The sequence below is a fragment of the Arachis stenosperma genome, chromosome 3 (assembly GCF_014773155.1).
Source record: "Arachis stenosperma cultivar V10309 chromosome 3, arast.V10309.gnm1.PFL2, whole genome shotgun sequence".
NCBI classification, from domain to species: domain Eukaryota; kingdom Viridiplantae; phylum Streptophyta; class Magnoliopsida; order Fabales; family Fabaceae; genus Arachis; species Arachis stenosperma.
Window position 1 is genome coordinate 149366084 of NC_080379.1, and position 21810 is coordinate 149387893.

The 21810-nt window shown below is 29.7% G+C and overlaps 3 protein-coding genes across 3 annotated transcripts; 1 reads left to right on the plus strand and 2 right to left on the minus strand.

The window, feature by feature from the left end:
* Positions 1-334: 334 nt before the first annotated feature.
* Positions 335-3245, minus strand: LOC130970542 (iron-sulfur assembly protein IscA, chloroplastic). The gene is made up of 3 exons (XM_057896658.1): positions 2992-3245; positions 1325-1543; positions 335-765 (listed from the first exon to the last, which is right to left on the minus strand). Exons 1-3 carry the CDS (start codon positions 3155-3157, stop codon positions 623-625), a joined length of 528 nt encoding a protein of 175 aa, XP_057752641.1. The 5' UTR covers positions 3158-3245; the 3' UTR covers positions 335-622.
* Positions 3246-6572: 3327 nt separating this feature from the next.
* Positions 6573-7923, plus strand: LOC130970136 (APO protein 3, mitochondrial-like). Its single transcript, XM_057896132.1, has one exon. The coding sequence runs from the start codon at positions 6596-6598 to the stop codon at positions 7118-7120; it is 525 nt and encodes a 174-aa protein (XP_057752115.1). The 5' UTR covers positions 6573-6595; the 3' UTR covers positions 7121-7923.
* Positions 7924-8619: 696 nt separating this feature from the next.
* On the minus strand, positions 8620-17875 carry LOC130970444 (probable methyltransferase PMT15). Its single transcript, XM_057896527.1, has 6 exons — positions 16993-17875; positions 13899-14109; positions 12710-13010; positions 10762-11154; positions 9818-9895; positions 8620-9218 (listed from the first exon to the last, which is right to left on the minus strand). The coding sequence occupies exons 1-6, from the start codon at positions 17719-17721 to the stop codon at positions 8972-8974; spliced, it is 1959 nt and encodes a 652-aa protein (XP_057752510.1). The 5' UTR covers positions 17722-17875; the 3' UTR covers positions 8620-8971.
* Between the last annotated feature and the right edge of the window lie 3935 nt (positions 17876-21810).

Consider the following 21810-nt stretch of genomic DNA (forward strand, 5'->3'; position numbering starts at 1 on the left):
AACTTACACAAACTAATTAAGTGTATTGCTTTGCATCACTTGATTGGAAAGGTCAATAACCACTCAAAGGAATTTTTATATTTTTTGTTTTCTTTTCTCAAAATGTCTTTTTTTATTTATTTTTTTTTACAATAAATGGGTGATCGGAATTTTCAACTACCGAACAACATAATTTATTAAATGTATAATGTATTGGCCTATCAAGTGCTTTCACATGTGTTTGAGAAACATAATAAAAAGAGCAAAAATACATATATACCAAAAAACAACCACTACATGGCTATATTTATATAATGGCTATATTTATATATAAATATATACGTTATTTAATTCATTTTTAATTATATTTTGTATTTCAATATATATTGTATGCGGATGTGTAAAAGTATATGTGAAATGGTAGGTTGAGACGTCACATTCCTGTAGAGGCAACACGAGCCTAATACATGGGGCGAAATTTCACCTATCTGTACTTTTGTATTATGTGTGTCTGCGATTATGAATAGCCTAAACAAATTACATTGGGCTAGTTCAAGTGGTTCAACGTTAAAGAAGTATACATAGTCTAAAGTGTCCTTCGAAGAAACATCAGATATTGTAACTTTTGTCTATAAACATGGTTTTACATTTCCGCAGCAAAGGATTTGCCACATCCACAAGTTTGTGTCGCATTAGGATTCTTGAAAGAGAAACCTCCCCCAATCAAGGCATCACTATAATCCAACTGCATGCCAAATATGAAGAGTAGGCTCTTAGGATCGCAAACTGCAAATACAGATGGAGAAGCCAAAAATGTCAAGTGGTGACTTATATACAACCGTGTGGATGCAGTTCATTTCAATCTTCATTACAGTAAGAAAGTAATAATATTCTAATTTCTAAGCAATGAAAAGTACATTCGTTCAAAGAGTAAATAAATAAAGAAATGCAGTGCTAACTGCTGTTTGAAATGAGCTGACAAAGTTCTAGCAAACAAAGCTTAAACAGAAGTTCATGTTAAACACCAAGATTTTAATCCAGTCTAAGATTAAAATTCATGCCTACTGGAGCAACATAGAGCTAGCAGATAATTACCTGTAATCCTTCAAAATAATAATACTAGAAAATAATTACAACTAACTGATACATGTTGCACAAAAAAATGGCCATAAACTGTTCCATAGACAGCATCATATATCGGGATTTTCACAAATTCTTAACTCATTAAGAATTCATACCAATTGCCTAAACTCTAAACCCACATAGATCATATTATGCTGGTCAAACAGCTCAATTAGGAGATTATAAACACAACATTAATAAGAACTAGAAGATGAAATCGTACCAATTACAAAACCATTGTACTCAATGATGGAGTCATCTGGCCTTGTATTAGCCTTGTCCTCAAAATCCATAGTGTACGACATACCGGAGCACCCACCCTGTTTGACACCTATTCTTAAACATAAATCATCATTTCGCTCAGACCTCATCTTATTCAAGTGCTTCAGTGCATTATCGGTAAGTGATATTGCAGGTGCCACAGCCCCAGATGCAGGTGCAGCTGAAAGATTTTCAAAAGGGGTTTGAGAATGAAAGTAAAAAATTGGATTAGGACAACATGTAGACATGGAGAAAATTCAAAGTACATGACAACAGCAAGAAAACTTAAGCTTATTCAAGGAGTGAGTTGGAGGAACACAAAGTACTTGCAAAAAGCAAAGGCATCGGATAATTCATATAGTCCATTATCCATCACCTAAATCTATTATATGCATATTATTTCTATGGTTTTATTATTTGGATTTAACTCTAGTCACTGACTCTGATGCAATTCTGTGATCAAAGCTGTTAAGTATTGATTAATTACCTTGTGATGACAAGCATATTTGATTATTTTCTATTTTAACTAACTATTATGATGAGCAATGTAGGAATCAATTAAGGATGACCAATCAAGCAAGCTAGAATTGTGCAAAACAGCAATATTAATGAGAATATAATTAAGATGATATCAACCCTATTTTGGAAAAATGTTGCACCATCAAAACAGCAAGTGATACGCTCCAAGAATCAAAGTCATGAGTGATTGGATAACTGCTGCATATTATAATCAAACTAAACAAGGAAAGGATTCTCATTCAAAGCCAACGGCTAAGTGCATTGATGTGTGCAACAACTATTGATGAAAAAGGAAATTATTCCAATATTGAAGAAGAGATTTCAAGCACTATAAAAAAATTTCATCCAAAAGAGAAGACGGCCGTTTGAGCTTAAGTCAGAATATATACACAACCTTGTTTCCTTGTTATTTGAGTGTGTTCATATTTTTCTTTTGTCTAGATTTAAACTTATTTTGCCAAATACAAAAGCCGTTTAATATTTATTTGAGTGTTTTGATTTTCGAAAATGTCTTAGGTTAGAATGCACTTAATTCCCCTTAACTAAGTCAGGTTAGCACCTAGGTGATTTACTAAGTTTGAAATAGTTTAGAATTGGTGTTTATAATCCTTATTAATTATAGTAAAAATTATATCATTGTTGTGTAGAGACTAGACGTAGGTCATATTGCACTTTGTGACCAAACCAGAATATATCGTGGTGTTAATCTTCTTCTTTCTTAAAACTCTGCAACTTCCATTTTTGTTTTGTTCTGGCTGCAGAAGGAAACAAAAACAAAAATAATCTCCTGTTTTAGTGTACTGCACAATCTATTTTATTAAGCATTAAAAGTGGTTCATTGATTCAATCCCTTCTCAACTCACTTGAAACCCTCAAAAAGCCAAAATAATACACGACGGAACCGAAATCAATAAACCCTAACATGAATTTTGCAACAGGTAAAAAGACAGTACCGCATAATCCAGCAATAATTATGATATTGCTAATCTCGATCTATTTTTGTTATTAATTAACATAATAATAGTTAACGCCAGCTACACAAATAAGCAAGCACTAAGAAACAAGAACATCATAAGAAGAGAATAGCACACCGCGAAAATTAAAGCATACCAGAAACTGGGGCTGAAACTGATCGAATTGAAAGCGGCCTTGTTCGATTCAGATTTGACTGTGGAATTCGGAAAGAGAGTGAAGTTTGAGATTGAGTATGACTTTGAGGAACAGAGAGAAGGCGAATAAATTGGGGAGAGGGCGTGGTAGTTGCAGAGAACGCCATTGGAGAAACCGCAAACACCAACTTCCGTTGTCTACCTCCCAATTTTCAATGCTTATGTTCCGTGTACAACATTTCTCTCTTTTTTATTTTTATGGCGTTTGTTTTTAGTAGGATGAGAAATTTATATCCATAATAGACAAATAATAACATATCAATATTTTATTAAAATATCTTTATAATTTAATAAAAATAAAAAATATTTTTTATTTAGTTTTTTAAAAGATTTAAATATTTTTTTATATTAGGTAAAAATTATTCTTTTAAATTAATTAAATAGTTTAATTTTATAGTTTTAAATTTTAAATAATTTAAAAAACAAAAGCACATTTAATTATTTACTCATATTCAAAAAATTTATTTCAATGTTATTAATGATTCTCTATGAACCTAATCAATCATTTATACCAAACAAAATAAACAAATTTAAAAATATTAATTAAATATTCTCTTTTCTTTCGCTATTAATAATTACTTTTTCGTCTCTTCTCCTTTACACTCATCTCTCTTCTTAAGTTTTTTTTAATAGACTCCTTCTTCTATTCTCTTCCTTCTCTTCTTTTCGGTAAAAAAGACGAAGAAGTCCTCTTCCTTTCTCCACGCAACATTTGTCGTGCGTCTCTTTTAGCCGAGAAGAACGTTGTTGCATTAGAGAGCAGTCGCGATCTTCCTCGTTCTAAAGAGCATCGCCGTCTTTCTCGTTCTTCATCACCGTTGTTAGCCTCTCCCTTCTGATAACTCTCTCTTCTTAATTTCCATTGGATCATGCGGTCATGCCACTCATTTTAAATAGGTTGCATTATAAATTTTTTAATTTCTTTTTACAAAAAATTTCATTAATCAATACCCTTAATTATTTGAATTTATTATGAATCATTAAGCATTTTAATTATAAAGTAATGGTTAAATGCAATTAATAATAATAATAATAATAATAATTTTCAGTTATAAATATTATATATATATATATATATATATATATATATATATATATATAAAATCAACAACACTCTTATTATTATTATAGTACTATTTTATCTATCTCATAATTTCTCACACAAATTGTCAAAAATCTTTTTGACCACTTTTAATTTTAGCACAAGATCAAAATTACAATATAGAGCATCATTCAATATAAGGCCAATATTTGTATTTGCTTTATAAGTTTGTTATATGTAAAAAATAATAAAATACAATAATACTAAAAAATAGCTTAAAAATGACATATGACAAACTTTGTTGTCATATAATTGTGCAACAGAATACAATTTATAAATTAAAATATTTACTAAAGTAAATACTTTAATATATATAAAATATAAATTGCTAAATTAATTTTTATTAGGTTTAATTATTCTGTCGATTCATATAGTTTTATTAAATTTTTAATTAGGTTCTTATATTTTTTTTATTGAACTTCTATACTATATCAGATTTTGTAACTAAATCCTTGCTATGATAAAAACGTTAGAATTAACAGAATATTTCGTTAAATAAAACCAATATGTCTAACACTTGACTGAATATTCCCTATAGTTTAACGGAATATTCCGTTAATTCTAACTTTTTGTCATGGTAGGGATTTAGTTACAAAATCTAATATGATATAGGGACCTAATTGAAAAGAAAAAAAATATAAAAACCTAATTAAAAATTCAATGAAACTATAGGGACTGATAAAATAATTAAATCTTTTTATTATAATTATTATCATAGAATTTATTATGATACAATTCTTTGTTTTAAGAGTTAATTATAAAATAAAAATGTATCTATTAAAAAATTATGAATAAAAAACTTATAAAATTAATTTTTGCGCATTGCACAGCTCTAAATCTAGTTATTATTATTATTATTATTATATAAAAGTTGATACTAATTTTTCATATAATGAGTTTAAACCACATTATTCTCTCTAATAATATCATTTCAGCCATTCTAAATACACGACAATAGATGGTAATAATCCCATCCTTTTTAAGTAAAATAAAAAAAGTTATAATTTTAACTTCCTTAATCAATTAAATTTATTAGGACAAATAACGTAAAGAAATGAAATGAAAACCAAATTTACATGAATTCCTTAAACCAAGAAGTGTTATATGGATAGCCTATTTTAATGTAAATCGAATTCACTTAAGTCGATTTAGGTTTTCATAGGTTAATCGAATTGAATACATTCGATTTAGGATTTGCATAATAAATTAAATTAACATATACATCATTCGATTTAGAATTGATGGCAGTAAATCGCCCTTATTAGACTCGATTTACCTGAAATGATGAGTGCACTAAGGTAAATCAAGTGAGATGAATTCGATTTACACAAGAAACAAGACCATAGGTAAATCGATTCTACTAAATTCGATTTACCATTTACAAACAATTTTATTAAATCAAATTAATTTAATTCGATTTAAATTACACGTCCAACCTATATAAATACCAACATCATGTTGAATCCTCATTAGAGTGACACTTAACTTGGCTACGGAGGATAGTTTTCTAGTTCTTGTGTACTATAAATGCACGATTAAAAAAATGATCGGAAATTAAATTTACTGATAAAGATCCGTTGAGCGTCTTTTTTAGACCTTCTATGAGCCTGTTTGATTTTCATAATACCGTACTATAGAAATTGGATATGCATGGAATGAAACAAATCGAGAAGTTATATTATCGAATTTCGATTTCTATTGTTTGGGATGGGATAAAGTACGACTCGTTTATGATAGGCAGTGACGAGGATTTGCAAGTTTTATTTCACTGTCATCGGCAGTTTTCGGAGGTGCCCTGAACTATTGGCGAAACTTGTGGATGTAGTCTCTAACTCAGAAGGATCGAACCGGAATCATCAATTAGTACCTATGGCAGCAGCCTTCGGTTTAACCTCTGTTGTTGCGTCTTTATCTATACCTATAATTACATCTACGGAAAATATGGTGGCATTTCCATCTTTTACAACTGATCTACACTACGACCAGATTGTAGAATAAGGTGCTAACATGAATACTCCTGTTATGATTTCGATTTCTAAAACAGTTGAAAAACCAGATGTGGTGGAAGATGTCCTAAGAGATGATGATTATATAAAACCTGCCATAATTGCTAATGACAATAATGGTAATATAGGGAGAAGTATTATTATCGGATCCGATAGAACATCAAACTCAAAAAACTCAACAGTACTTGTCCTACTTTTTGACTCTAGACTTAGATGCGATGAGACCAAAGATAACGATTTAAATGTTACGGATACAAATAGGATTTACACCAAACGTTGGGACAAAAACGATACTTTACTCTTTATTTTTTTTCGTTCGAACTAGGCTTCACTTTTACTGGTTTCTCCATATCAGGTTATGCAATGAGGTTCACATTGGTTATGTTGGTCATGAAATTCGAACATGTACTCGACCAAGGAGTGGTTCTAGGAGCGCAATGCATGTTTGGAGAAGGGGAGGGGCTCGACATGTGGTCCTCTTCCCAAAATGCTTTCATCTTTATGGCCGTGTTGGTAAGCCAAGAGTTGGACATGATGAGAGGTTCAGTGTCCCTCGCATCCCTGCCATTGTTGAACTCTGTATACAGGCCGGTGTAGATCTTGCAAAGTATCCCACAAAAAGGAGAACGAAACCCGTATACTGTATTGAGGGGAGAATTGTTGATTTTGAATCAGTTGCGGAAGATATTGAAAATAAAATAAAACTTTCTTCTGAAAATATCAAATCTCTTCTCAAGGCATCTCCTGTGCTGGCAAGGCATGTAGAGAATTTCCCAAATTTAGTGATGAACAATAGCAATCTGGTTTGGTTGAGTGAGGAAGAACAGAACAAAGTAAGGGATTTAAGTAGTCATACCCTAGAGACATGGTTTGAGATGATATCAGGTGCAAAGAATGTGCAAGGCTTCAAAGCATCAGTCTCGGAATGGTTTACATGCGTGGCAAGAGGCAACAATAGATGATCTGTGGGTCTGAATTATGTTTGGCATGTCGACGATTTGAATGGATCTCCTCTGAATAACAATTTGAAGAGATATTATGGCAAGGCTCCGGCTGTGGTGGAACTCTGTGTGCATGGAGGGGCTCATGTTCCAAATCAGTACAAGAGCATGATGAGATTAGATGTTGTCTCCCCAGATCGAGATGAAGTTGACCTTGTTGCCTGATACATCATAACCCCCTTTGAAGTTAGACGATATATTTTCAATCAAGATTTGAAATTCAATCAGATAAGATCTTGGAGTATTGAGTTTGATCAAAGCTGAGGTTTGGTCCCCGTTGCTATTTTTTCTGTTGTGACTTCTATAGGTCAAAATTCTTGATCTTCATACATAATAAATGAGTTACCAGCATATTCTATCTTCGGAAAAAGATACATAGCTTAAAGGGAGGTATAGCAGATACAAGATATTTCATTATCATGTTGTGGGTCTCAAATTGGTATGCTTTCATCTCATCAAACTGTGCAGTTTTTTGTGAAAAAGTGTTGACTATCAACACTGGAATTGATACTAATGAAAGACCAAACAGCACGTAGTCCAAACTTCAATGCACATAAATGAAGATTCTAGCAGCAACCATCAAAATAGATCTGAACTTTTATCTTCGGTGACAAACTTCAAGCATGCCATTGGTATAGTCTTCTCTAAAGGATGCTTATCAAGTTCTGGTTTTCAAGTCACCTGAGTTTGCTTCCCTTAATATTTGTTGAGCATGATTCCTTGCACTTACTTTTTAGGTTATTGGTTGCTGAAAAAGGTAAGATTGTGGAATGATCCAGAACTATGGAAATCGTTCTGTTATCACACAGAATTTGTAGGCTCCACATCGAGATGTTTTACTAAGAGAAAAACTCCTTAAATTACCACACCCCTTATTGTATATTCAAATGCATTTTTATTTAGTGGATACTCCAATGAAGATTTTATAATTGTCTTCATGTGAAAATATTTTCTTTTGACCTTGGTTGATGGATTGTAGGATTAGATTTTGATAATTACAATTTCTGTTAGTACCTAATTAAATCAAGTTGGTTAGTTGCTGCATGAATCTTCTTGAAGCTCCAATACACCAAGTTTGAATAATCAAAGTTTGCTACAAATTGGACAACTTATTAATGATCTAGATTATAGTTATATACCCTTCATTTTGGGCTAGTAATTTGTTAACAATACTATCCCTATAGACACAAAAAAAAACTTCTATGTGCATGTGTTGTATAGGAGTTATGAATGAGAATGAATATGGTGTAGAAAGAAAAACTCCTTAGCTTCCTATGTCTTTTCTTATGAGTGTTAGAGATGAAAATATGAATTTAACTTGCTTTATTTGTAATCTTCTTTTATATATATAGATACCCCTGAATCAATTAAACCTAAATAAAAATTCAAATTTATTACAACCATTACAAATAATGAAACCAGAGACAAAAGTATATGGTCCATATAATACCAATAAATATGGTAGTGACGAGACAAAAAAACCTTCCATTAAAAACCTTTACTAATGCAACTCACACAAACTAATTTAGTGATCCCAACAGAGTCTCCAATACAATGACTCAAGGCACTTCTAAAATAAGTAATATAAAACATTTTTCTTATTTTCTATTGAATATTTATTTCTTTAATTCCACTAGAATGCCAATTGTTAATGACCTCTTTTAGTTACAAGTTACAACATAACATCACTAACATTTTCCGCTACTGCCACAAATTACAAATTGGTGTTAGGAAGAATTGAATTCTTGAGAAAAATTTTGCCACAAAAAAAGAAAGAGACTAATCTTGAATAGTCCAGATATGATATTAAAACTATTTTATGTCTTGATTATGATCTTGGTTTTGTGGTGGTGGTGCAGTCCAATATTCTTTAATTGCTACAAAAATCTTTTGTCTGTTGTAAGGTCCATCTTCATGGTCAGTGATTCTACTTTCCCATTGCATTGCATCTGCAAAGCTCTTCATCTTGGTCAACACATCAACATCATCACGCAATATGACACCACCTTGTGGCCTCAAAATCCTATCCATCTCTAACAGAATCTGCTCCATGTTGCATCTGTATGCATGTGACAACATTAGTTTTATGAATTATAATTTACAAGGTTTTGCAAAAGACAACACACACAGTCACACATACAGAATAAATATATACATATTTGGTAATAGAATTATATTGTATTTAAAAAAAGTGATGAAATCCACATATCTGATAATTTATTTATTTTTACTCTACACAATTTCATTTTGTACGAGAGTAGGCACCGTAATAAATTGTAACCTTGTTTTATTATAGGTACTGTTCAAATTTGTCTATTTGTAAAATTTTTAATTGTTTTTTAATTTAAATATTTCTAACTAAATTTCTGTACTAAATGATAATCACATTTTTTTTAAAGAAATTTACTACAGTATATATAGGGGGCTTGATAAAAAAAATTTAAACTAGACAACCTGACTGGAAAACATTTATAAAAGTATAAAGGATTAAAAATGTTTTAATATAATAATTTAATTGAAAACCTTAAATTATTAAATTATATAAAAAACTAACTAAAAATTGAATAAAACTACAGAAATTTGAAGAATAATTTTAACCTAAACCAGAAGATGTCGTCACCCATTTTTTTTCTCTTTTCATCGTCAAAATGAGATTACCTGTTTTGATAGAGGCTAAACACTGAATCACCATGAATGAAGTCATAAGTTCTTGGGTAGGTAGACATGGCTTCACACCTAAGAGAAGACAAGAGTAGTAAGTAATTAATTTCAACTACTATCATGTGCTCAAAAATATATTAATGACAAGATGAATTGGCCCATGTTTTATTATTATAAAATTACTAAATCTGAATCAAGTGTATCTGTGAAACAGGTTCTTGTCTACAATAGAGGACAAATTTTGATGGAACGGAAGTTATTTTTAGCAGAAAATAATATAATATGAAACTAATCCTACTAATTGATTGCCACTCATTTTCCCCCTATAAAGCAGCTATTAGTGGGAAGTCCTGCACATAAAATTTTGAACTAATAACTCATATATATATATATATATATATGTATACCAGTTGAATCAATTGCATGTCGGTTAAAATTGATTTGTCTTAGCAAAATAAAAGTCGAGAGATTGATTTGGTGATTGAATTTTTTTGAGGATTAAAATATCTAAAAATTCTTTGAAAATTGATTTGGGATATTACTGAAAAAAAACAACTTACCAAGAGATCAAACAACTGTATAGTGACAATAAAATGAAGAACAAATACCCAAATTGATCCTAAGGAATTTTAAATTAAACATTTTAATCCCCAACAAATTTTATTCTTAAAAAGTCCTCAAGAATTACTTCTGTTAGACAATTTGATCCTTGCATCGTTTTGAAAGGGACTACTTGTCGTAGAGTGTATTTTTTGAGAACTTAATTTGTCTTATAATAAAATTTGTTAGTGACTTATTTATCCAAAGACTCTTAGAGAATAAAAATTTGTTGGGAACTAAAGTGTCCGATCTAAAATTTTTTAGGGACCAAATAGGGTGTATACTCTAAATAAAATGAAATAGATCAAGTAACTAAATAAAAGGAAGTAAGGTATATATACCAGTTTTGATAGGTTCCAATCAATCCACGTTCATAAATGGCACCAAGAGTGTTAATTTCAGCCTCAACAGGAACAACATTCATGACCCAAACAGGATCATCAACAAGTGCAGCTGCAAATCCACCCAAGTAAGAGTTCATATCAAGCACATTTCTGTACCTCCCTTTCTCTGCTAGCTGGTGATCAAGTTTCTTGTAATATGCAACTCTCCTTGTCCATAATTCAGTGTCCTCTTTGAACATCTCACCACTTATTCCTTCCAAACTTCCAGTGCTTATCCTTGGTGGAATTGAGGTTAGCCTCTGGGGCCATTTTGGTAATTTTCCACCAGCAACTTCTTTTATGTCGTTTACATCAGGTAGTGGGGTTAAGCAGGTGTCCAATTTTGTGTACCTGTAATCAAAATTGAAAGCATGGTAGGATAAGCATCCAAAGGAAATATAATAATGTAAATAATAAAAATATAAAGAAAGAGCATACATAGGGATTGGATAAATTTTGTTTTTAATTTCTATAAAAACAAATTTAATTTGTATGCTATGACAGTGTAAAATTTTTTTTACAAACATTCAATTATATATGGATATATCAACAAAAATAATTAATTTTCAAACTCATCACTTAAAAAATCATCTAAATTCATAAATATGATTGAAAAACTATGTAAAACTCTTTGTACTGTTCAATGTATCAAAATTAAATTAACTATTTAGGATTTTGGTCTTTATGAAGTTTTTTCATGTAAAAAATAAAAGAAATAATTCGGAAGTAAAATGGTTCTTCTTGGTGATTTTATATACAAATCAACTTCATATCTATAATTCAAAGTATAAGTATATATCTCTAAATTAATATATATATATATATATATATAGGTTAATTTTGCTTACAATTTCTGTCAAATTTTGAACTAAAAAGTTACAAGAATTTAGAGTAAACAGAAAACCAAAAATAAATAAATAAATACTTTCTGTAGAGACCAAAAAATGAGAAAAGAAACTCCTAATATAAACAGAGTTGATATGGTTTAGAAGTGAGATAAATGAAGATCTCTTAAAATATAAAATAAAATTTGGAGTAACATTATCTTCTGACAATAAAGTAAATGCATACATAGACACCAAAAAAAAAAAAAGTAAATGCATGAATCTATAGCAATAATATGAAACACAAGCTAAGATTCATGATTAAGTAGGTAATAAGTAGTAGGTACTTGAGAGAGGTTTTGCTAACAAAAGCTGCAATATGAGACATAGCAAACTACAGTGTCTAGTCTCTTTCTATCACTCCTAAACTCTCTTCGGATGCAAGAATATTTAGAATTTACCTCTCTTCTCTTCCTCTCTTTTTTTTTATTTTCTTTTTTCACTAGCAGACAACACACTTACAAAAGCTAAGCTAAATGCAATACAAAGAACAAAAACAAAAATCAATATTAACAATAATATGAGAGTGCAAGTGAAATTAGGTTTTAATATCTTTAGAATAGATTAAAATAAGTTTTTTGAGAAAAATCAAAATGCTTAATACAAGTTTTGAAAACAAAATTTTGGCCTTATTCATTCGGGAAAAGAAAAATCCCGAATGATTTTAATGGCAAACAAACAACAACAAAACATTATCCAATTAAGTGAGTCGGCTACATGGATAAGAGAAAGTCGTTAAATTTTATCATATGTCATGTCTATAGTAAGAATATTTAAACGACTTTAGTGTCAGTTTTAAAAAATTCTTAAATTTGTATAACATGTATTATTGTCGATCTTTACGTAAGAATTCACCGAATATATTTTTATCTAAAAAATTTATTTTTCTTCTGAAATAATTTTATGATAATTGCAAAATAATGTTAAAATCTAGCTAGTCCGTCCTAAGTCCTCAATGAATTTATGACATAAAAAATATAACAATACTGAAAAAAAAATGTGGAGTGTGACCACTTAATTACCATGCTGCATCTGGATCCTGTGCCTGACAGAAGGGTTTACCATTCTTGAAGATTTTTCTCTGCATCTTGCAATGAACATGATTGGTGGGTTTCTGCCAAATAGCAAGATCACCTCTCTCAACAAATTTCTTCCAACAAAGACTCTTAGCAACTTCTTCAATGGACTCTTGTTCATCTTTGAGGCTCTGACGTGTCCTCTCCCACCCTCTCCAGTGTTTAGCATAGTTTATTGGTGGTCCTGATAGGATCCAATACCCACCAGGACGCAACACTCTATCCACTTCAGTTAAGTATATTCCATCTGCCAATAAATCACTATTTTTGTCACTATAATAATGGCTACATTATTTTCACTTTGTCACTATTACTCTTGGTAATTCACTAGGTCCCAAATGCGAACTAGTTTGATTAATTAATCGGAATACATTGTCATAGCTTAATAGTCTAAATAAGTTTTGAGTACATATTCAAATTGGTATCTAAGGAATTTCAGATTGGATATTTTGGTCTCTAAAAAATTTATATTTGCTATAAGTCTTCGAGAATTACTTTCGTTGGATAAATCAGTCTCTTTATCACTTTTAATCAAATTTTTAATATGCATGTTGGATAAATCTTTAACGAATTTTATTATAAGACAATTAAATCCAAAAAATAATCGGTATAAGACAAATTACTCTACTTCAAAACGATGTAGGAACCAATCTGTCTATGAAATTAATTTTCGGTGTAGGAACTAATTTATTAGAAGCCAAAGTATCTGATCGATCTAAAATTCTTTGAGAACTAACTCGAGAGTTTATTCAATAAGTTTTTAATGCTTGACAAATGAAAAACTTATCATTTTAGTTTCTATGAAATTTTTTCTTATGATTTTGATCCAAAAATTTTTAGAAAAATTGCTTTCTATGATGATCCTTACATAGATCAACTCGAAGATTAGTACTTAAGTACTTATGCTTCAAATTAACATTTGAAAATGATATTTATGTGAAATGACATTAGCAACCAATTTCACAAATTTTAAGAGATTTTAGACTAAAATCACAAGAACCAAAATTATTTAATCATAAGACTAACAATTAATCTAACTATAAAATGAAATACCATGACTTGGAAATAATTATTCATAAGGATGATTATTCTAATGAACAATATTTTATATTAAAAGAGAAAATGATGTACCTACCAAACTGGCCCCAAGGAATAAGGCAACGTGAGCAATGAGCGATGTCAAAGGCTCTTGAAGGGTATGGAAGTCTTTTTGAGGCAATGACTCCAATCAAAGCAGGGACACCTCGTTCCAACGCAAATTGAACCTGTGCCTCATGTGTGTCTCTTGGTGCAAATGACACTGTTAATATGTCACGGGACAAAAGATATGCTCCAAAACTTGCAACCTGATTTGGATATCAAAATTCCAACTTAGAGCACAACTTAGAATTGAATTATAAATAACTAACTTATTAGATCATTTCTACTCTTACAAAAATTATAATATTTGAGAAATACTTACAAAATTATAAAGTATATTTAATTTAATACATGTTTCAAAAGCTTATTTTTATCTAAATTTTGGCTATATTGGGGATTGATTAAAATTGTAATCTTTTCATGTGTTAAATGTTACACAGTTAGACTTATCATATATTCATATATAATATATGAAAAGGATAATTTATCTTCCTATCTTTAAGAGATATTAGAGCAACTGAAACACAAAAAATAAGGGAAAAAAAAAAGAAAAAAAATGGGGTAAAATATGAATGACCTATAGTTTTAAGTCAAGTTCATAAAGTATGGCGTACTTTTTCCTGATTAAAAATGTCTATTATTATCTTTCAATGCATGCACTCATGCAATGCATCATGTTACTAAAATTAGTGCCCTGGTGGGGATCCTGTGATGTAATTAAATCTTTGTGTATATAGCGACAAAACAAAGCACATGGCACATCATAATTCCCATTCATAATTTCGATAAACAGTTTAATTAAACTCTTTTTGAAAAAATAACTTAAATAATAAATACTTAAATTAAAAATTTAAATAATAAATACTTAAATTAAAAATAGTTTATAAAAAAGTTATTTTGTATTTAGTTTTTTAGTTCTAAAAATACTTATTTTAAAATAAGAGCTATAAAAAAATTTTATTATAAAAAAGTCATTTTTTTAATTTTTTCATAACCACTTAAATAACTTTTTAAAAGTTATAATTTGATTTTAAAATTACACCAAACATTAATGGTATAACTTTTTATAAGTTAAAAAAAAATTACTTATGAACCTATCAAATTCCAAATCCTCTTAAGCCTTTTAATTTGTTTTACTTCTAATTGTAGTTTATGTTAATAATAACTGGAGTAAATATCACAAAAATAGGAGAGAAATTAATGGAGTGAAATCTTGATTAAGCAAAAAATGGGGTAAAGTGGGGCATGATTATTGTGACGGTTTGATAGTAAGTAATTTTAGTCAATGTATTATTAATTTATTATTATTGTGCTTTTTACCTATTCTCAACCATCAACATAAAATCAAAGGCAGAGGACCATGTGAATTAAAAATAAGTTTGGTAGCATATTAATGCAAAATCTAACCGAATCATTGAATGATTGGATAAAACTTTCGGTACTTCATTCATCAATACTCTTTACTTCAATTTTTAGAATAATGTACTAAGACTAAGATTGTTTTGCAAATAGGGGTGGTAACACTACCCAAATCCGCGGGTACCTATCCCGCCCCTACTCGTTCGGGGCGGGTAATTATCCATATCCGTACTGGAGCGGGTTTTAGTAGGGCAGGTTCTTGGGCGGAGCAGGACGGGGTCGGATTTAGGTTAAACCCGCTCCTACCTGTCTCGGTATATATAATAGATATATAAATATATATATTTTTAATATATAAGATATGTAATATATATAAAATAATTAATAAAATGATTAATAATATTGTATCATATTTAAATTTTTACTTTAATTTATGTTATGAATGTAAATAATGGTTATATAATTTTTAAAATTTTATTTTATTTTTTGGATTTAATAATTATTGGGGCGGGGCAGATACCCGCAGGGACGGATTAGGGTTTAACATTTTACTACCCGCTGGTAGAAGCGGGACAGGTTCGATGCGAATTTTTGTTGAGTGGGGCGGGGTTGGGTAGAACAAAAATCCGCCCCTACCCACCCCGTTGCCACCCCTATTTGCAAACCAAATTTTGATGTTATCTTTTTCTTTTCTTTTTTTTTTCCTTCCCTAAAAAAAGTTAAGAAAATAATAATGAAGTTACCTTTCATTGATGTAAAAACCAATTTCTTAAAAATAATATAAACAAAGCAAGGGGAAAAAATATCACCTCACAAGCTAGATTTTCTTTTCCTATATTCCCTTATTCTTAATTATTCTTTTTAAACATCCAATCCATCTTCATCAAATATAGTCTAGGAAATTTCGTTGCACTTTTAGGAAATGACTATGAACTCAAGCATAAATCAAATATATCTTCTAATTTGAATTATAAATCCAAGTTATTACCAAAATTAACCATTCAAAGAGCAACACCAGAAGACAAAAAAGAAAGAAAGAAATAAAGAACACGACGAGGGAGGTTCAATTATTGGAAACTGAGAAAATGGGGCATTATCTTGCTTTAGATTGTTCAATGGGGTTTATCCACAACTCATTCGACTAGTTATAAAAGTAGATAAAACCTCCTGAGTTATTATTCCTCTCTTTTCTTAAAAGAAAACCTTTTTTCAAACTTTTGAATATAAGTTATTTTTAAGAGCGATTTAAATTTTTTTTAGTTGATATCAAGTCAATTGTTTCAATTTTTGTTTTTATCTTAATCTAATTTTTATATTTTAAATTTTAATTTAAAATCCTAAATTTTCTAAAAGGTAAGAGTTTAAAAAAATAACTAATATTAATTTAAATTTTACCAACAATTACAATTACTTATTCTAGTTATACTTTGTCAAAGCATGCCATGCCGATTTATATTTCAAATGACATAATTTTTCTATACTCATCGTATAAGGAGTCATCATATAAGGGGTGGCGAATTCGAACCTCACTATCTTTGGTTAAAAAAAAAAAAAAGCTTGCCATACCTTCTTTTGAACCCAATAAACTTATCTAAACCAAATTTTACCCTAATTTCTAAGCCACTATGAAATTCAAAACAAAAGACATGAAACCGGTTCAAGAGAGACAAAAACCGGTTCAGTCAATAAAGAACAAAAGGCAAAACAAAAACAAGTACTGAGATACGTACCCCACAACCCGTATCAATGGCGGTTCTGATGGACCCATCTCGAAGCTTAATCAGCTTCGCAATCTCATCAATGTAAGCGTTAGCTCCACGCGGAAACATCGTTCCTCCACCGGGGAATCGGAATCTGTCTCCATCGAAATGGACCCAATTCTGCATCTTCTTCTCCACCGTTAACTCCTTGTGCGGCACGTTCGCGTACCACGCCGAGTCCCGACTCTCCGGCCACCGAAGCGGCAACCGGTATCCGAACGGCGCCGGAATCCGGCACCGGAGAATCTCCTTCGGTGCCGGACAGTGCCTCTCCCGATATACGAGTCTCTGTCGGGGGAATTTCAGGGATCTTTTCAAGTCCTCACATGGGGTGTATTCGTAGAGTTTCAGGTCGCACGGTGGCGCGTGGTATTCACGCGCCGCTGTGGCAGGTGGGTCTTGGAGTTTGTGTCTGGCCTCGAAGTGGAGGGTGGGAAGCTGGATTTGTAGGGTTGATGGGGTACTGGTGGTGGTGGTGGTGTTGGTGGAAGGCTGGAAACATGTGGCGGCGGAGAGGGTGGTGGCGGCGGAGTAGGGACGGTGGTGGGTCCAGAGGCCGAAGAGGTAGAAGAGGGAGCAGAGGACGATGGAGAAGGTGATGAAGTAAAAATTGGTGAATGGTACTAAGGTCTTATTGTATTGTCTTTTGGAAGTGAAGTTGTGGAATAAGCTTTTGAAGTTATTAGTATTGTTAGCCATTTTTGTTCTATTCTTTTCTTCACTAACACTTGTTCACTTCTACAGTTCTACTACTACTATTACTAGTCTACTAGAGAGAGAGAGAGAGATGATTGAAGTTGATGAAGAAGATAGAGTAGAGTGGTTTCGTTGCTACATGCTCTCTCTAGTCTATAGTGTGGGATTCATAATGTTGTTTTAAATGGAATGATAGATATTTTTAAGAAAGGTGGTGTAAAGTTAGAAATCATTGGTGGAGTTCTTTTATTATTATTATTATTATTATTATTATTATTATTATTATTAATGAAGTGGAAAGTGTGATAATCAATTAATAATCAAATACTTAATCCTAAGTTTAGATGAGAAGATTTAAGTATTTAACCATTAAGGTCTGGTCTTAATTGTTATTTAGAGTTCAATTGAATATGTTAACTAAAAATTAATTATTGTGATTTATATCATTTTATATAATTTTAATATATATTTTATATCTATAATAAATTTTGTGTGTGTATATAATATAGTTATAATATTTATGATCAAAATAATGTTTGTAATATATTATTATTATTATTATAAAAGAGTTTAATATTATCATTTTAATCTCATATTTATGTTTATATGATTTAAATTAATATGTATACCGAAAAGATTAACAAATTATTAAATAAAATAATTTTAATATGATAATATGTAATTAAATATTTATAAAAATATTTATATATTAATAATGTATGAAAATTAATTATTTATTTATTTATTAAATAATTAAATAAAAATAGAAGTCAAGCACAAATTTTCGTATTATTGAAATAAAATACAGAAAACCATGCCTTGGTCATGAATAATAGAATTTGGTAATGTTTTGGATTTTGTGACTTGTATGTTAAAGATGGGGAAATAATTGCATGGTGGATGGGTGATAGTGGCAACTTGCAAGTATAATACAGTATCTCTCTTTACCGTATCCTTTTGCTTTTGTGTTTTGTCCTTTGTTTCTGTATTTTTAATTTTTATCACTATCTTATAATAGAACAAATCAAAATTAATGGCATATAGTTGTCCATACATGTTCAAAATCAAGAACCTAATACATGTTAACAAATAGTGACTACATAAGGGTAAAAGGGTGAAATAGAATTCACCATAGATAGAAAAATATGTATGTTAATTAAATAAAGATGTCTAGTTCAAAATTAAAATTCGTGAAATGTCACTGCAATAAAATTACTTTATAGTAATATATTTTTTGGTGATAATAAAATAATAATTATTATATATTTTATTTAACGTATGTTTTTGTGACGATTATATATTTATTGTCATTATTATATGTTATAACGATAATTATATATCTTTATCAGTCATAAACATATTTTTATCGAAAATTATATAATTGTCGCTAAAATCTTTTAGTAACAAAATATAAGACGATTAATATCTAATAATTGTCGATAAAAATATTAGGCTATTAGCGGTTATTTTTATTACCGCTAAAGATAAAATAAATAATAAAAAAATAATTATTTTAATAGTGCGTTCCTAATATATTTGTTTGGAATAAATCAATATTTGCTTATTGAACTCTATTAAAAATACTAAATAATGCATGAAAAAGCAATAAGAATGCTTAAATTTTTTTATGATAAAAAAACATTAGGATATGAATTTTTTTTTGGAATCATTATAAATTTACAACAATCTCAACAGAAAATAAAGTGAATTACTGAACAAAATAAAAGAAATAAAAACTTCTAGAAATTCAAAAGTAACATAATTAAATTCAACAAATATAAGCTAAGCTACAAAACACTAATCATTACAATTAAAATTTCTTTATTATAGACACAAAATAAAGCCTAATTAAAATTTCTTTATTATAGGTAGAAATTAAAATTTTTATATTTTTAATAGTTGAAGTTCTTTTTAAAATTTTTGACATTTGAAAATATTTCTAATTAAGTATCCAAATATAATATTTTTTTAAATTATTAAAATTCTCAAAAAGTATATTCTTTAAAATACTTTATCCAAAACAAAAATATCTTACATATGTTGTGTATATGTAATAGTATGTCACTTTTAGATGGATAATACTGATATTGAAGATGTTTTGTTTGGCTCAGAATTGAGATACAAACAATACAAGATCATGGTTGACTTATAGATCAAGTATAAGCCAATAAACTTGCTTCAAGTCACATGAGCTCCTTTTATTATGAGACTGAAGAGTCAAGAGAGTGTTTGGAACTTAGTATACTGCTACTCTATATTTCTATGTTTCTTTTTTCTTTAATTGCTTTATTATTGTAAAAGAAAAGAAGTAAAAAAAAAAAAAACACCAAATCTCCAATATTGGTAGTTACACTATGACAATTGTTGAATGTTTCGTGGAAGGAATGACATGTCTAAAGCTTTTGGAAAGTGAAAGTGAAATTATTAGAAACTGAGTTTTTTAGTAGTTCCCATCTGACTGTTTTGTTTTGTCTCCTGCTAATATGGTACCTTTTCTTTCTTTTCCCATATGCATTTTAAAAAATAATAAATAAAAAAAATCCCGAGGAACATTATTGCTCTTATAATTTTAGAAAAATTGTTACTTAAGATTATTTTTCCTCTCGATATATATATGTGCATTTTTCGATACTTGAACTTACATGTTCTTATCATTTATACAAAGAGTAAATTATTTATTACTATTTTTTAATATTTTTTATGTTTTAATAGTGTGTCACCATTATTTATTGAATTGATGAAAAATTTAATTAACTGCTAGATCGGTATAAGCTTCGCATGTGCCATCGTTGTTAATCATAGGTTTTGCATTTTTGTAAATATGGACTTTGTAATCAGACACAAATACAAGAAGACAGAAAGATCTCTAGTCTTTTTTAGTCATCGATTGATGTAGAAAATTCTTTTTGAGTATTTATTATATTAAAATATATTTTGCTTCAAATTGATGCTATTATATTATTGGTACTAGACAAACTAGGAATGTGTTTATGTGAGTGAGGTGGCAACTAGCAACTAGCAACTAGCAACTAGCAACTAGACATTAAGAAATGTAACTGGCACATGTATTTTACAATGAGAATACTACTTTTATACATATCTAAATTTGCAAAGGACATATATTCTATGCAAAGTGCATAGAAATTTCGCCCTAGATTGTTAAATTTATTTTTAAGTAGTGTTATATAAACGTTAGCATTTCAATCACGATAAATATTTCATTATAAAATATAAAATTAACTTGATTATAAAGAAGATGAACATGAGGAAAAAAAAAGCAAGAAAACACAAATGAAAAACATATTTTTAGGAACACACACATGTTATTTTTTGAAAGCATTAAAAAATAAAAAAAATTCAAAACTTTCTTTTATTAACTTAGAAGAATAATCAAGAAGATAAGTTAAGATTTTTAATCATTTTTTTAAAATTTTAATTTTTTTTCATTTTTTATATCTCACTTAAAACTAACAAAAAAAACAATAATGTTAAGAAACTAAGATGGATACTTGTTAGAAAATTAAATCAAGAATATTCAAGAAAGTAGTACAACTACAATATACTAGAACATTGAAAAAGTTCAAAATCAAATTGAATTGGAATTGAATGGAAGTTGCACTCATCACATCCATATTAGAAGAATCATGAAGTGTATTGGAAGCTTCAAGATTGATGACTAAGCTTAATAAAGAATTTTTAAGATGTGCTAGAAATTACAAGAAGTTACTTATTTGAATAGCCAAAGTAAGAAGCAAAGTTGGATAAGTATGTGTATTAAGAAGTTAGTAGAATCATAAACTTTTAGTATGAAACTTCGCCTATATAAAGGCACATATGCCTTATGTATTTTGTATGTTCCATGAAATGAAAAAAAGATATGATTATATGAAGTTCTTCTTTGTTCTATTATTTCATATGAGTGTTGGTGAAGTTGAGAGATGAAAAATATGATAGCGTCATTTATTTGAGTGAGTGATCCTAGGGCCAATTGAAGTGTGGGTATTATACGTACATTTGGTATCAGAGCTGGTTAATCCAGCGCCTGGTGTTTGAGAGTTTGTGAGGTGTGAGAGAGTTCTCACATAGTTGTTT

What these genes read in the sequence shown, in the direction of transcription:
- LOC130970542 (XM_057896658.1), bottom strand. Translation starts at nt 3,157, where the DNA reads ATGGCGTTCTCTGCAACTACCACGCCCTCTCCCCAATTTATTCGCCTT. An exon ending in AGTTTCAGCCCCAGTTTCTG is followed by an intron (nt 1,544 to 2,991) that starts GTATGCTTTAAT and finishes AAAATCTTTCAG; the next exon opens with CTGCACCTGCATCTGGGGCT. An exon ending in GTACAATGGTTTTGTAATTG is followed by an intron (nt 766 to 1,324) that starts GTACGATTTCAT and finishes CTGTATTTGCAG; the next exon opens with TTTGCGATCCTAAGAGCCTA.
- LOC130970136 (XM_057896132.1), top strand. Translation starts at nt 6,596, where the DNA reads ATGCATGTTTGGAGAAGGGGAGGGGCTCGACATGTGGTCCTCTTCCCA.
- LOC130970444 (XM_057896527.1), bottom strand. Translation starts at nt 17,721, where the DNA reads ATGGCTAACAATACTAATAACTTCAAAAGCTTATTCCACAACTTCACT. An exon ending in TATTCCTTGGGGCCAGTTTG is followed by an intron (nt 13,011 to 13,898) that starts GTAGGTACATCA and finishes ATTTATTGGCAG; the next exon opens with ATGGAATATACTTAACTGAA. An exon ending in TTTAGCCTCTATCAAAACAG is followed by an intron (nt 9,219 to 9,817) that starts GTAATCTCATTT and finishes ACATGCATACAG; the next exon opens with ATGCAACATGGAGCAGATTC.